General features: G+C 41.6%; 2 protein-coding genes across 2 annotated transcripts; one reads left to right on the forward strand and one right to left on the reverse strand.

Moving 5' to 3' along the window:
• Window positions 1–585: 585 nt before the first annotated feature.
• Window positions 586–3,991, forward strand: LOC138624215 (uncharacterized). The gene is made up of 5 exons (XM_069704199.1): window positions 586–752; window positions 2,697–2,802; window positions 3,062–3,168; window positions 3,402–3,574; window positions 3,668–3,991. The coding sequence occupies exons 1-5, from the start codon at window positions 596–598 to the stop codon at window positions 3,944–3,946; spliced, it is 822 nt and encodes a 273-aa protein (XP_069560300.1). The 5' UTR covers window positions 586–595; the 3' UTR covers window positions 3,947–3,991.
• Window positions 3,992–4,772: 781 nt separating this feature from the next.
• On the reverse strand, window positions 4,773–13,776 carry racgap1 (Rac GTPase activating protein 1). The gene is made up of 17 exons (XM_069704201.1): window positions 13,764–13,776; window positions 13,304–13,411; window positions 13,004–13,206; window positions 12,424–12,566; window positions 12,047–12,116; window positions 11,879–11,932; window positions 11,698–11,775; window positions 11,349–11,466; window positions 10,377–10,519; window positions 9,949–10,113; window positions 9,746–9,841; window positions 8,591–8,789; window positions 8,008–8,113; window positions 7,524–7,656; window positions 6,302–6,428; window positions 6,080–6,179; window positions 4,773–5,861 (listed from the first exon to the last, which is right to left on the reverse strand). The coding sequence occupies exons 2-17, from the start codon at window positions 13,386–13,388 to the stop codon at window positions 5,786–5,788; spliced, it is 1,896 nt and encodes a 631-aa protein (XP_069560302.1). The 5' UTR covers window positions 13,389–13,411; window positions 13,764–13,776; the 3' UTR covers window positions 4,773–5,785.
• Window positions 13,777–14,210: the final 434 nt, after the last annotated feature.

Raw genomic sequence — 14,210 nt, forward strand, 5'->3', positions numbered from 1 at the left:
TTTACAACTGTTTTAGAGTATAAATTTGATGCTTTATTAGTCTGCCTGTGTTGTGCTGATTTATTTTTGGGGGATGTTGTTTTCTTGACTCCAACTGTGTTCCCTTCTTTTAAAATTAAGTCTCCCCTTTAATAAAAAAAAAAATAGATAACATCAGGAGTGCCTGCTTCTTGTGTCTCAGATAACCATGTTTGCCACAATATGACACACGGTTTCATATTTTACTGCTTCGTAAAATATAAAATCATTAAAATTGGCTCCAGACAGTAACATTAAAATGTCATTTAAACATATTGGAAAGTGTCCATTAGTGATCAAAATCTTTTCTTTTTTTGGGGGGGGGGGGGTATTTAAAACCATAACACTCACAGCAGAAGAACACTGAAATACTCATGTAAAGTACAAATCGACAAATTGAATAAATGCACTTAGTTTAACTGCACTTCAGCCTCTCAATGAGCAATGGACACGCCGATCCTCTCATCACTACAATACCCAGAGTTCCTGGCGGTAACCCACTTCCAGCAGGAGTCTGTCAGCGGTGAACTGTACCGGGTGTGTTTATATTTCTGAGGGTTGTTGGAGGAGTGGCTCCATGACAACCCTTCAGATTCCCGTGCTGCTCGCGGAGCTTCCGGACATGATCATGGGGAGCACACTGGCCAAGTGCGCGGTCGCCGACCTGGGCATCCAGTGGGCCGGCTGGGCTCTGGCCGCGGCTTTCAAAACCGAGAAGTTTTATGATTTGGCAGGTAATGTGAAAACAGCCCTTCCTGAACGGTCATCTTTGGCCGCGTGTGCTGTTTTTGGTTTTGCAGCTTTGTTTTTTTTATTCTGCACAAATAATTTGCGAGAAGTCGACGCGACTAAAGCGAATCACATTTTGCGAGAAAATTAGTCATTCAGCCGCGTCAATTAGCCCTTTCTCTTTTTTTTTTTTTTTTTTTTTTTTTTTTGAAGGCATGTTTTTGCACTGCACCCAGAAGTTGAAAAGTCATCGTTATAAAACCAGTGTTATCTAAAACAGCTTAGTTGTGAAACAACTCAAGAGCTCCTCCTTCAGCTTATGAAGCAGCAGATACATCCAATCAGCGCCTGTCAGCAGGGGCGCAAACAGACATCCGGGCACCCTCAGAGAGGGGGCTTATTGTGGACCCCAGTCAAGAACATACACAGTCTATTGTGGTGTGCTGGTAAAGCAAATCACAATGTGTCTTTGTTGCAATATAATCTCACTTTAGCTAGTTTAAAACTAGTTTAATATAAATGACTTTTATCAACATTTGCAATAGTAGAATAATTTAACCAAAAACACTTGCTGTGCATCTTCTGGTTTAATTTTTTTTAATTAAATAGTGCTACAGCTGAAGCAATTTATCAATTAATGGCACGACAAGCAATGTTTTTTTGTTAGGTGGGTGTCTGCATTAAACCGAAAGAATTTAGACAGCTGAGGAGAAGAAAGCTGCTCGGGGAAACGAAGAGACAGGAGTCATGCAAGATGAGCAATTACATTATTTATAAATATATATATATATATATATAAATATATATATTTAAAATATATAAAATATATATATTTTATATAAATATATATATATATATAATAATAATAAATAAATAAATAAATTATATTTTTATATAAAATTTATATAAATTATATAAAATATAAATATTCATAAATAGATATATTTATAAATATATATATATACACACATATATATATTTTTTATAACGATATATATACATATATATATATATACACTTTCAAAGTAAAACTATAAGGTTTTAAAGGTTTTTGAAAAGCAATGCTCTGCTAGAGGAACTGCTTTTTTACAGGTCAGCACTTCTGCAGTCGCTATACAGATATTTGTAAGTTAGTTCGGTGGCTGATTTTAGTTGTATTTGCTTTGCTCACTTTAGAGACATAAAACATTATTAGCTGGTTGACATCAAATTAATTATTTTTACAATTTTTATGTTCTTTTTCAAGTTTACATTTTCTGATTGTAGATTTCCATTGTGAAGATATTCTGCTTTTTTTTTTTTTTTTTTTTTTTTTTTTTTTTTAATCTTATTTGATAATGAACTGAATAACTTTGTGTTTTAGGAGGTCGGCGGGATCAAAGACGCACCGGCTTCATAACATTTTTAAACCTTCTTTGACTTTTTATTCAACAACGTATTATTCAGTTCAATCCAGAAAATAACTAGCAAATTGAATGATGATGAAAATCATTAGTTGCAGCCCTGGTGTCGTCACCTTTTACCTGTTTAGACATCTGTAACAACTTGTAAAAGAAATTTTAAGTGCACGACCAATGAGGAAGTTACAGATTTACAAATTAATTTAGTCTGTCGGCAATCTGACCCTCTAATCTGGAATACAGTCCGTTTCCAATCATTTGTCACGTGTAAAACAGCGTATCTTACCTGTCGACACCAATGTCAGAAGTTTTTTTTGTAACTTCACAAATGACACTTCTCCTTTCCTCGTCCTCTGGCGTATTTCCACTCCACTGTGTGCTCCTGTATATTTTTACCCTTGAACTTTGGAACCAATCGTCTGCAGTATCCTGGGTGAAAGATTTATTGGACACGCCTTAGACGGCAACAAGTAGAGCCCGCCGCCATGCCCACGTCCCAGCCACGCTGAGTCTGTAACTCTCTCTCTCTCTCTCTCTCTCTGTTTGCAGGCTCTGGCACCTTTATACTACTTGCACACCTGAGTTGTATCTGGGGTGGAGCCGGTCATATCCGTCAGAAGGTGCAGACGGGCCTGGTGACGACATGGGGACTCAGGTAACCGAGGCAGCATCGACCCCAAGTCTCGCACACCCCCTCCCTCCCCCCCCCTCCCCCCGACAATTTAATACAAACCAACCGAGGCGTGAAGAGTTTAGATCATCTCGCAGAGTTTTGTGTAATTTCAGTCACGGAGGATCCTTGGGAAGGTCAGAGGAGGAACTAATGCATGTGAGAATTAAGAGTCAGGCAAACTCGGGTTAATGAATAATGCCCCGGTTAACGAGATTGGATGTTAACCATGTTCCCTCTGCAGGCTGGGGACATTCCTCTTCATGCGGATCTTGAAGGACGGTCATGATCGGAGGTTCAACAAAGTCAGAGACAGCCCAGGGACTTTCTTTGTTTATTGGACTATTCAAGGTACTTGGAAGCGGCGCGAACGCCTCCATCACGTTACCTTAGTCCTTGACCAATTCAGCACCGAACTCGAGGGAGGATTTGCCCCACATAAATCACTGTCTAGTTTCCAGCTCTTTATATGCATTTATTCTATACATGAACCATTGGTTACAGTAAGTTAAATGCATTTATTTCATGGAAGGATTAAGGCAAGGTTAGTGGAAGATGATTTGTATTTTTCCTATCCCTCTCAGCCGTGTGGGTATTCATGACCCTGCTGCCCACCCTCATGCTGAACAGCGAGAAGCGAGAAGTGCCTCTGGGAACGAGGGACTACATCGGCTGGACAGTTTGGGGCCTTGGCTTCGCGACCGAGGCGATTGCTGACCAGCAGAAATGGCTTTTCAAGCGCGACCCAGATAATGCTGTAAGTTAAGAGACCTCGTGTCGCGCAACAATAAGCTTCATTTCGCTGAGCATATTAACTGGAGCGCAACATTTACTTGTGCACCTCCTGCAGGGGAAGTTCATCCAGAGTGGACTCTGGGCCTGCAGCAGGCATCCCAACTACTTCGGCGAGATCCTGCAGTGGTCAGGTCTGTGGCTCTCGGCCTCATCGGTGATGCAGGGTCCGCAGTACCTGAGCGTGGCGTCGCCTCTGTTCGTCTGGTTTATGTTGCGCTACGTCAGCGGCATCCCCATCCTGGAGCAGCAGGCCGTGAAGAATTGGGGATCCGAGCCGGCCTTTCAGGACTACGTCAGGAACACTCCTCTTCTCTGGCCGTGGCCTAAGTTTTGATGACACTTGTTTGAACATTTCACATTCTCATGAATTGCCTCACCCAAAGAAAACTTTTTACTTTCGCTTTCATTTTGTAGCTATTCTGTAAAATAAAAGGAGTTTGTCACACCCGATTTTTGCAAAACTGACTTCAGTGCGAGATCCTTTTTGTGGCATCTCACGATTTACCGCAAACAAAAAGGTTTATTTTCATCTCCAAAACAGCCACCTCTATTTTCACCCTTCAATTTAAAAGTTAAACCTCCGCAATAAAGTTGTCTGTTGCGATTTTCAGTCATCGAGATGTTAGACTCATGAGTCCAGTTGTGAATGAGCCTTTAAAACTGGTGGCTTTAAAGGACAGTGAGGGAGTCAGAATACAAAAGCAGAGGAGGCTGTGTGTACAGACACGTACAATGTTGTTACATCCCGTCCCAAACCGTTAAAGACCCATTCACATCTCAGTCCCACGTGACCTCAAACATTCAAGATGTAAACAAACATACACTGATCGATGCTCGTTTTGTCTCGTATCCATAACGGCATACATCTTCCAAGTTTCAAATCCACAAATCGGAATTATGATTGGAACCATAGATCTTTCCGAAAGCGCCAAAATATTTGATTTGAGCAGTGGCTGAAAACCAAATAAGGGTGTCTTGCATTAGCAAAAGACTATTCTTTAATGCAATAAAAATCAAATCAATGGCTGGAGGAATTCTTTCCCATGTCCACCTTCCTATTACATGAAAATGGCATCGACGTTTGCGACTCAGCTGAGTAATAACCTTCAGAAAATTAAAAAGCATTTCACAGAAAGGACAGGAGACATTTTTCTGTAAATGTTAAAAACGGACTTTATAAGTTACATGAATTTTAGAGAGCGTATTTGTGTAAAAAAAAAATGTGTGTGAATAGGTAATCAAATAATGCCTCAGTAACTGAACTGGCTAACAATACAAAGTAATTGCCTTTTGCACGGGATCGCTCATGAGCGACCTCCCACAGTACAAATATTACACAGCAATAAACACGGGAGGAGTTGAAATGAACCAAGAAAGCAAAGATCACAGCCTGTGACGACGTTCCTGCTGATGATCACTGGCAGCTTTGTTTCCTCTCTGAAGAGATCAATGACATTTACAAAAATAAATTCCACATCTGGCCAAGTTTGCTGATGATGAGTGCCGATAAGAAAGGTCTTCCTCGAGGTCTTATAACTACCGTTTGTAGCTTAAGTTTAAACGAAAAAGGCACGTACGATTCAAAACATCTACATCACAAATCACCTGGGAATAAAGACAGTCCAACTCAAATAGAAATCAGGTACAAAGATCAAAATAAAAAGATCACGTCACAAGCAGCCACACATTCAATTACAACCTACAATGAAATGCCATGGAATGCCATGAAATCAGTTCTTCAACCTCTGAGTGACACATGAGCTGAAAAACTCTTCAAACGAAATGATTACAATTAGAGAGCAGGTCACAATAAAGCGTACACAGTACATATTTTCATCTAGGGGCACACTTCTCAAAAATATACGGCACATTCTCGTGTTATCATCTGAAATTAGAATAACACGTTTAAGCATTTAGTAAAAGCAGCAACTCTAAATACACACTAGCATGCATAGATAGGAAAACCTACTGTTTGGTTAGAAAAAAAAAAAAATTACCCTTTAACAAGCGTGTAAAATCATCAAAATGCAACTCTTAGCACTGTGAAATATGATTTAAACTAAGCGGGGGGGGGGACTAAAAGATGGATTCACAGCTCCTATCAAATGTTAAAGCATGAATGTGTTGCTTGTTATTGCATCTGAATAAAAGATTCAGGTGGAGCTGCTTCGGGTTATTTGAGGAGCGGCGATGCAAAGAACTTTCCTTGGCGAGAAAATCCGACTGCTGATTTGCTCTTGCTCCCAAATCTGCAACAAACAGAGCACGTAATGAGTTATTAATTAGGAGTCGTAGTCGGTAAAACAGAGTCAACGGAGGATAATGAGATATCACAGTAGATTAAGTTCTATGAAAGATGTTCAAAGGAGTTAGTGTTCTTGTGTAAATCTGGGAGAGAGGAAAAAGAAATAACACTTTCCAGCGTCCCTTAACTGTGAGATTGACGATAGGATCATTGTGTGTTTACCTGGGCGTCAGGGTGGACTTCATGCGCTGAGACAGGGAGCTGGAGGACGGCGTTTTATTGAACTGGTGCTCTGGAGTGGTCAGAGGTCCCAGGATGCTGGCTGCAACACCACAAACAGTCAACATTACCACCTCAGCCTCCCGTGTGCCTACACTTGTACAATCACCGCGGCGGCGGCGGCGGCAGCAACACGACAACAAAGAGACTTCCGTGAACCCGTACCTCTCTCAGGGGTGGCGTAGCAGTTTGCGTTCTCGATGATCAAATGCTCCAAGTTGGGCTGCTCCGTCTGCGCCATCACAAACTGGCCCCAGTAATCCGCCGGCAGAGACAGCAGACGCTCCACGACCTGAACAGACAAGGGATGAGGCTCATTTCAGCGTGTTGCCTCATCCTCCCTCCGTCCCTCCACCAGCGCGACGCCGGCTACAGTTGCCTCGAGCAAGACGCGGGGCAATTACTCACAGTGCGTGGTGTTATGATAATTTTCTGGTGTGTAGTATTACATAGAAAAGAGAGTTTCGGAGGCCTTCAACTGCTGCGGGAGCTCAGTCTCGTAACTTGATTCTGATTGATCACAGGAATGCGTCTAAATTTGGACGGAATCGATTTTTGAGACTTACATTCGCAATCTTTAAGATTGGTTGGAGATCCAACTCTTCTAAATCTTTGCATTTCTCCAGCAAAATTGGATATTAGCTTATCACTAATATATATATAGTGTAGATGTTGTCTGGTATATGCCAAAATGCAAACTTACTTTTACAGAAAATGATGCAGAAAAAAGACGTTTGGGATGAATTTGAAATTCTTCTATAGTTTTTTTTTTTTAAATATATATATAATTATTACATTCCCAGTGAAGTTCACTATTTCAGTGCAGTGATGTTATTTTGAACAATAAAATGTAACATTAAACTGGTAAATATCCTCCCTTCATCATTACATAGCTTTGGCAAAAGTATTCGATAACCAAAACTTCTGATATACGGACATTCAAATCTTTGTACTTCCTCATATCGGCGTTGGCCAGTCTCTACAAAATTACATATTTTGTTGATGGCTGCAGCAAACAGGCATTAAAAAGAGCCGACTGTGTTTGTCACAAACATGTTAGGTTGGCTTTTTCTTGACTGTTGAAAAGTTTTAAATCTTGCAGGAAGAAAAGAAACCAGAAGGTGACACCCTGAACACCCTCTGACTTTTACATGAACTCCTTTGACCTTTTACTGTTCTCAGCATAACGTACAACTGCAGTTGCAAATAGCATGATGGAAAAAGTCTAATTATCGTCTGACTTCTATATTAAAATGTGAGTTAGTTTGCTTTAAAACGGACTCTACAGTTGCTCTTCTTTAGTGTTCCCGTTGGAGGTAGCTGCTCAACGAGTGTTTGCTGCCCACAGAGTTCTTGGATCGGTGCATACGAGAGACTTCAGGCCTACCTTCGGCTGCCGTTTGGTGTCCTGCAGGATTGTCATGGGTTCCGGGTTGAGAACTGCATGACCCACGATAGTCGGACCGAAAACACGGGCCAAGTTACTGATGTTCATCCTCGTGTCCAAACTGTCGGCAACTCTGAAAGATTTGATAAGATTCAATTGTGTTTCTTTGAAGTCAAATACACACAATCTAAATGTATATTTTAAGTTAAAGAACTCATGACTGAATTTTTAAGAAAAAAAAAAATGTTCCTGCCAAAAATCTGGAAATTAGATTCAGTTAAGCTGCTCATAAAAATTCTTAGCACTTTTTTTTCCTAAAGCAATTTAACCCAATTAAATTGAGAGGAACCAGCAACCGTCAATTACACAGAGACCATGGAAATATCAGCGTATCCCCACACTGAATTTGTAGCAGAAATTTGCACGGCATCAAAGCTCAATGAGGTTTATTAGTATCATATTCAATGAGACAATAGCTGTCAACCTCTGGAGGTGAAGAACTAAGAAAGCCAGTGTGTCTCTGTTGGCCCGCGGCAGGTCGCCAATGGTTTGGTACATCAGAGCTATGCTGTTGTCGTCATCGGAAACCTCTGAAGGAGAACAAAGAAAATAGTTGTATCAGCAGAGAACAAGAAAGAGGGTGTCGGGTGGATTTATTAGCAACGTCAAAGGAAATGTATCTGACTCCAGCAACAAACAAATACAAAAAAAACAAATAACAGACAAAGATCAATCTTTCTCTCTTTTTTTTTTTTTTTTTTTGGTTTCAGGCAACTTCCCACCAGAGGTTTCCATTACTCAGTGGAACAAATTGCAAAAAACACAGCAGAAGCACTTATGAAAGCTCCACTTAATGGTTGTTTGGATACATTTCTGCTCGTTACGCTGATGCAGTTATTTCAAGTTCCGCTATAAATTTTTTACTAATGCGTACTAACTTTTGCGGTGGAGCCCTCCACATCCGACCAGTATCTCTCTCACACACACACACACACACACACACACACACACACACACACACACACACACACACACACACACACACACACACACACACACACACTTACCGGCTGCCTCCATGAAGGGACGGTTGAGGCGGAAGGTGAGAAGCGGCTCCTTGAGGTTCCTCAGGAAGTCCTTGAGGAGTCCAGTGATGGCGTTAATGTCGTCCACCTTGCTGAGCACGGGAACCGTTCTGTTGCGGAGAAACTTCTCCTTCAGCTCCTTCACTGTGCGATCGGATCCGGACAGACGGTACAGTCCAGCCTTACAAAAAAAACACCACCCAATCATTTAGTATTTACTGCAGATTATAAATTGTCCGAAGGTGTGAATGTAAGCATGAATGGTTGTTCGACTTTCTGCGTTGCCCATTTTCGGCTGGGGTAGATAAATGGGAGCCAAAATTTAAACATGCAAACAAAATTCCCTGGTTATCCAATGATCAAATCCCTTGACTTTCCCTGTCTGGAAAAGAGCTTTAAAAATTCGCTGAAGTTCTCTGAACTGTGGGAACCGTAGTGAAATTCGCATAAGACCTCCTTTCATGGCTTCAGGGTTAAGATGCCTCCCTTAAAACCAACATCCCATTTTTTGAATGGAACCTTTGTTGGATCTCTCTCCCTTATTTCCTGTCATCTCTTTACCAACGGCATATTGTAAAAAGGCAGAAAAGGAGCAATCGCATTTTCCAGTTTCAGACTCTACAAGCAGCAAAAATGTGACATTTCTTTTCCAAAATATGACAAAGTAGTTTACGTTCTGTCAATTGACTTTGGTCAGAGAAGCTCGAATCACACTTTCACATCACTACGATGCAAACAACAAAATCTGAAGAGTCAATTTTGGTCCATTTTAGAGCCATAAAGATAAAGCACGACTAAAACAAAAGCAACAGCAGGCGGGACACATTTGTGTCAGATGGGAAAAAGCTAACATTTCATGATAACTGCAGAAAGATTTGCCATGAAGGAAAATGAGAAAGGAGCAAAAACATTAAACAGACGGAAGAGACAGCAGCTCAGTCATACCGCAATCAACAGATTTGGAGCCCCTCCACAGCCCAATTACGAATTTAATCTCCCAGGAACACATTGTAAAATCTTAGTTACAGCTCTCCCTCTTGGCTTAAGGGGAAGACAGTAAAAATATCTACTGGGATGGCGAGGCTTTGCTTTCCTTCACACTTCTGCAGAATACTAGGAGGGGAAAACTTTGCTCACCTCATGCAGGCCCCTCTGCTCAATCTCACTGATGCAGTGGACCACGAGTGAGGGGATCATGGGGGACGTGTCTGGGACGTAGTCTGCGAGCACACCCTGGAAACAAATGGAAAATGAGGTCAAATGTGAGTAACTTTGACTGGGTATAAACACGTGCACGTGCCTGCTCGTCGACCGAGAAAGCCCCGAAAACATCCACATACCGCTCCGATTTTGACTGGCGTGCCTCCCAGGTTGGGGATGCACGGCAGAGGGCAGCGCTCTCGACATTCGAGGTGCGAGACCACCCTGCAGTCCCGGCACTTCAGTGAAATCTTGCCAAACTTGATCCTCTTCCCACAGGGCACGCAGGACTCCGGCTTAATGACCTATTAAATACAGGACGGGAGGCTGTAAAACTGTGTAAACACGCAGCTAAACTAGGACTCACTCTTCATTAAATGCTCTTAATAAATATGGCTGCAAATGAGCGAGCAGCGCTTTCAATATGGTGCCAGAAAAGTCCAGAAAAGCCAAATAAATCGCCATGATTTAAGAGCAGATTGCAACAGCCTCATGGTATAACTGCCAAACGTGTGCTTTTCTATTAAATTAAGTCAATTCTGCTCTTTCACATAAATGTCCCTCTTACGGTTTTGGAGACGAACTCGTGAAGACGGACACCTCCTTTGCTCTGCGGAGTGCTGGGCTCCGCTGGCATCGCTGGCTCAGGGTTGCCAGGCTGCTTGAAGAGATCCTCAGACTTGACAGATTCAGAGTCCCACTCCATCGCAGCTGAGCAGCAGTAGTTGGAAAATGAGTTACTGTTTGTTATTTACCATCAATACTCCGCAGTTATGAGAAAACACACCGTCGAATCACTACGTCTGCACTTTAAAGTTTAAGAAACAATCAAGGCAATCGCTTTTCATTGAATTGTGTTTCGGCGTTTTGTTTTGCTTGAATCACAACAGAGACTTCGTTCTCATCTCGTTAGCGGAGTTACGGCCGATTATTTCACTTCTCTGAGAGAAACAAAGTTCGCTAAATGGGAGTCAACAGGATCGTTTGAGATGTTTATATTACCCTGAATTGATTAAGCCATGTCTGAAGACAATGTTTTTGTAAGGCTCATGGAATTAAATTGAAGGCGTTTAGCAACCACAGAGAATTCAGTTTCAGACTTGTTTCAAGGATGAGAGCCAAAGTAGGAAAATGATCATATCAGATTTATCATGTACTTCTCAACAGTATAAAATAATTATTCCTGATTATGCACTCAAGTAAGCTAAAGAATAGATGAGTTAAACAGAGAAAAATGTGAGCATCTTAACTGGTGTAGTGAAGAGCGGTGGCGACTATAAGTCTGATGATGCCGACCATGACTCAACAAAAAAAAAAGAAGGACTGAACAGCCTATAAAAGTGCACAACTCCCCTTTTAGTATACAACTTTATTCTTTTTTTTTTTTTTTTTTAAATATATGAATATTGCCAGCAAGAGGACAGGCCCCTGTAAATTAAATTATTTTCAACATTTTCTCAAGTCTCTGTTGGAAACTAAAGTAAAGACTTTTAAAATGCCTGCAGATAAAGTACATATTGCACCATGAAAGAAATCTCACCCGTCTTTCTCCTGCTGCGGGTCCAGTAAGGAACGGACTCAATGGTAGAAACTGCCTCAACGGGTCCTCCGTTCGCAGGGACGGTCACTGTGGTCTTCGTCACAAGGGTCTCATTTCCCTTTCACGGTCAACAAAACCGATCAGGATAAGCACATACAACCAAACAACGTCAACACCCAATACTGAGCCTGAAGACCTGGATGCAACCAAACCTCACCTCAACCAGAATAGCTGCCATATTTAAAATACTTTTATTTTACGTGGTTTTAGACAATGTAGAATAACTACACATCTTATAAGTGTTAACAAAATCCAGAATGAGACAGAAAAGAAAAGAAAAGAAAAGTACCCTCTCTAAAGCTCTGCCTGTTGATCGAGACCTTTTGGAGGCCATCGGAGGACCATCGACATGATTTCTTGAGGAGCGCTGAAATCAAGACAGACGACATCACGGCTATTGAACACGTCCGGTGACACGAGAGACATTTTCCACTTCTTGAAGAAAAGAAGTGCGCGTGTACGCAACGTACCCTTTTTTTGAGTTTCTTCAGATGCCCAGGCCTCACCGTGGAGGAGTCCCAATCCTGTCGAGATGAAAGCACGTCAGAATCAGATTTTTAAATTAGAGGAAGTTATTTTTTACGAATTCATTAGTGTTAATAATGAAGCTGGATGATTCAGAAAAGAGAAGTGCTTACAAGAGAGTCATCGGTTTTGTCATAGCTGATATCTGACAAGATGGAGGCAGACTCGTCTATCGTCATCAGTCTGTCAGGGGCCACAGGAAACAAATGTTAAGTCAGTCAACATTGCAGCCCTCTGTGGAGATAATTCATTTGCTCCACCCAAAATATTTTAGTAAGCAGTTTAATTTGGCATTTTGCCTGTTTAAAAAAAAAAAAAAAAAATCAAAGTAGAAACACAGCCAACAGTTTAGAGTGACGCGAAAGAGGGTCAGAGTGGGTAATTCATGTGATAATGTTGAGTCAGATGTTCCCACGTGTACTAACACACTGGTCCAAAACAGGAAGCACATAATATAAGCGATACCATCTTGTATTTGCGCATTTCTTACCTTCGGCTGGTATTCAGGTTGGTTGCTGCCTGACAGTTCGTGTTCAGGAAGGCCAGAGCTGAGCGCTGTTCTGCACTCAGCTGGATGCTGTTAGAGGATCCCTCGCTGGTCAACAGGTCCCGGATCAACTGGATTTGACGGTCCTGCACAATAGAAATAAAAAGCAGAGCATGAGTGGAAGCTATGTGGAAAAAAAAACCTCAAGTGGTCTAAAGCAACGTCCACGAGTAGTTTCACTTGGCACTGGAGAACGGTCTGACTGCATCCATATATCATTCTGCTAGAGGGGGAATAAATGCTTTGGTTTGTTTGTGTTCCTTTAACCAGTCACCGTCGTCTAGGGTGGTACTAAACTTCAGTACGTGGGGAGGCGAGCTCGACGTTAAAATGGTTGAATCTGGTAAAAGACCAAAAAAAGAACCAAGCGGGCCTGCCTTATTAGCTCAGGGGTGGATGTTTCTCGTAACATTAAGGACTGTAAAAAAAAAATAATAAAAATAAAAAAGGCAGGGGACATTCTACAATCTGGTGAATCGGGTTTATTGACAACAAACGAGAGTTGGAATTTTATTTAACATACCAATTTCTCGCAGTCGGCCTCAGCTTTCTGTCTGCGCCGGATCTCCACGTCCACTTGGTTGCGGGCGTGTTTGAGTTTGACCTCCAAGGCTCCCCTCTCCATCTCTTTTTTGGTGAGCATCTCTTTGCAGGAACCCAGGTCCTGCTCAGCGCTCAGCCACTTGCGACGGCAGTTGTCAAAGTTTTGTGCCATCTGAATGAAGTCTGGGAAAGAGGACGCAAACGGCGACTCATGAAGCTGCACGGGACGCTAAAACACATGATCGGTGAAGATTAAAATCAAGACCTTTGAGCTACTCACTGGGTTCAATGTTCTCGTTGAGATGGTAAACCTGTGTCCTCATGTTATCATATAAACTCTGGAGGTTCAGCACCGCGGTCTCCATGGTATCCTACAGTTCAAGACCCTCTGAAAAGAAAAAGAAAAAAAACAAACACATCATACTGTAACTCAATTTAAGTCACAGGATTACAGCTGTTATGGCTCTAACACAGTAAACATTCGTACTGGTGTATGGTTGCTTATTAACGCTTAAAGTTAAGACAAACAATGAGTTAAAATTGCTCAGCTGTACAAACGGGTGTAATTTACATACGTGTTAAGTCTCCTTTCTTTGTTTCGCTGCCTCGTGTAACACGGACGTAACGCGAACTTAAATGTACACAGTAAAACAACACGGCAGTTACGTTGGCGCTCACCTTAAGCTGCCACCGTACACTTTTTGTTTTATCTCGCGTGTTGGTAAACAAGAGTTACTCACCTACCCGGAGAAATCCTTTTTTTTTTGTTTTTTTTTTGTTTTCTTCCCCTATTTCTTTTTTGGGGGGGTGAGGGGGAGATTTTAGCGACCAGCTTCTTTGCCCTTTGTCCACATCCTTCCGCAGCCGCAACTACAGTGAGCGCATTGCATTTCAAATTTCGCCGCGAGCCAATGAGTGAAGAGCACCGCGCCGGTGTCAAGACGACGAAAATAAATCACTTCCGGTTACCTGTTTTCAAAATAAAACCACGGTAACCAATGGACATTTTATACACATACGTATGACATGTGTCTATTACTGTAACGGCCACTTGCCGCATAAGTGTTTAGACAAATAGACAACAAAAAAAAAAGATGAAAAGGTAAATTGCAGTATTAAATGAACAAAAAGCGATTTAAAAAAATAAAAAAAAATAATTAAATTTTTTCCCTTTTTTTCTTTCTAGC

Source organism: Brachyistius frenatus, unplaced genomic scaffold, assembly GCF_029030835.1.
Source record: "Brachyistius frenatus isolate BFR_SWC_R1_liver_20210118 unplaced genomic scaffold, ASM2903083v1 Contig_50, whole genome shotgun sequence".
Taxonomy (NCBI): Eukaryota; Metazoa; Chordata; class Actinopteri; family Embiotocidae; genus Brachyistius; species Brachyistius frenatus.

What these genes read in the sequence shown, in the direction of transcription:
- LOC138624215 (XM_069704199.1), top strand. Translation starts at nt 596, where the DNA reads ATGACAACCCTTCAGATTCCCGTGCTGCTCGCGGAGCTTCCGGACATG. An exon ending in TGTTTATTGGACTATTCAAG is followed by an intron (nt 3,169 to 3,401) that starts GTACTTGGAAGC and finishes TATCCCTCTCAG; the next exon opens with CCGTGTGGGTATTCATGACC. An exon ending in AGCGCGACCCAGATAATGCT is followed by an intron (nt 3,575 to 3,667) that starts GTAAGTTAAGAG and finishes CACCTCCTGCAG; the next exon opens with GGGAAGTTCATCCAGAGTGG.
- racgap1 (XM_069704201.1), bottom strand. Translation starts at nt 13,388, where the DNA reads ATGGAGACCGCGGTGCTGAACCTCCAGAGTTTATATGATAACATGAGG. An exon ending in CAGGCAGAGCTTTAGAGAGG is followed by an intron (nt 11,467 to 11,697) that starts GTACTTTTCTTT and finishes TGACCGTGAAAG; the next exon opens with GGAAATGAGACCCTTGTGAC. An exon ending in AGCAGAGGGGCCTGCATGAG is followed by an intron (nt 8,790 to 9,745) that starts GTGAGCAAAGTT and finishes TTTTTTTGTAAG; the next exon opens with GCTGGACTGTACCGTCTGTC.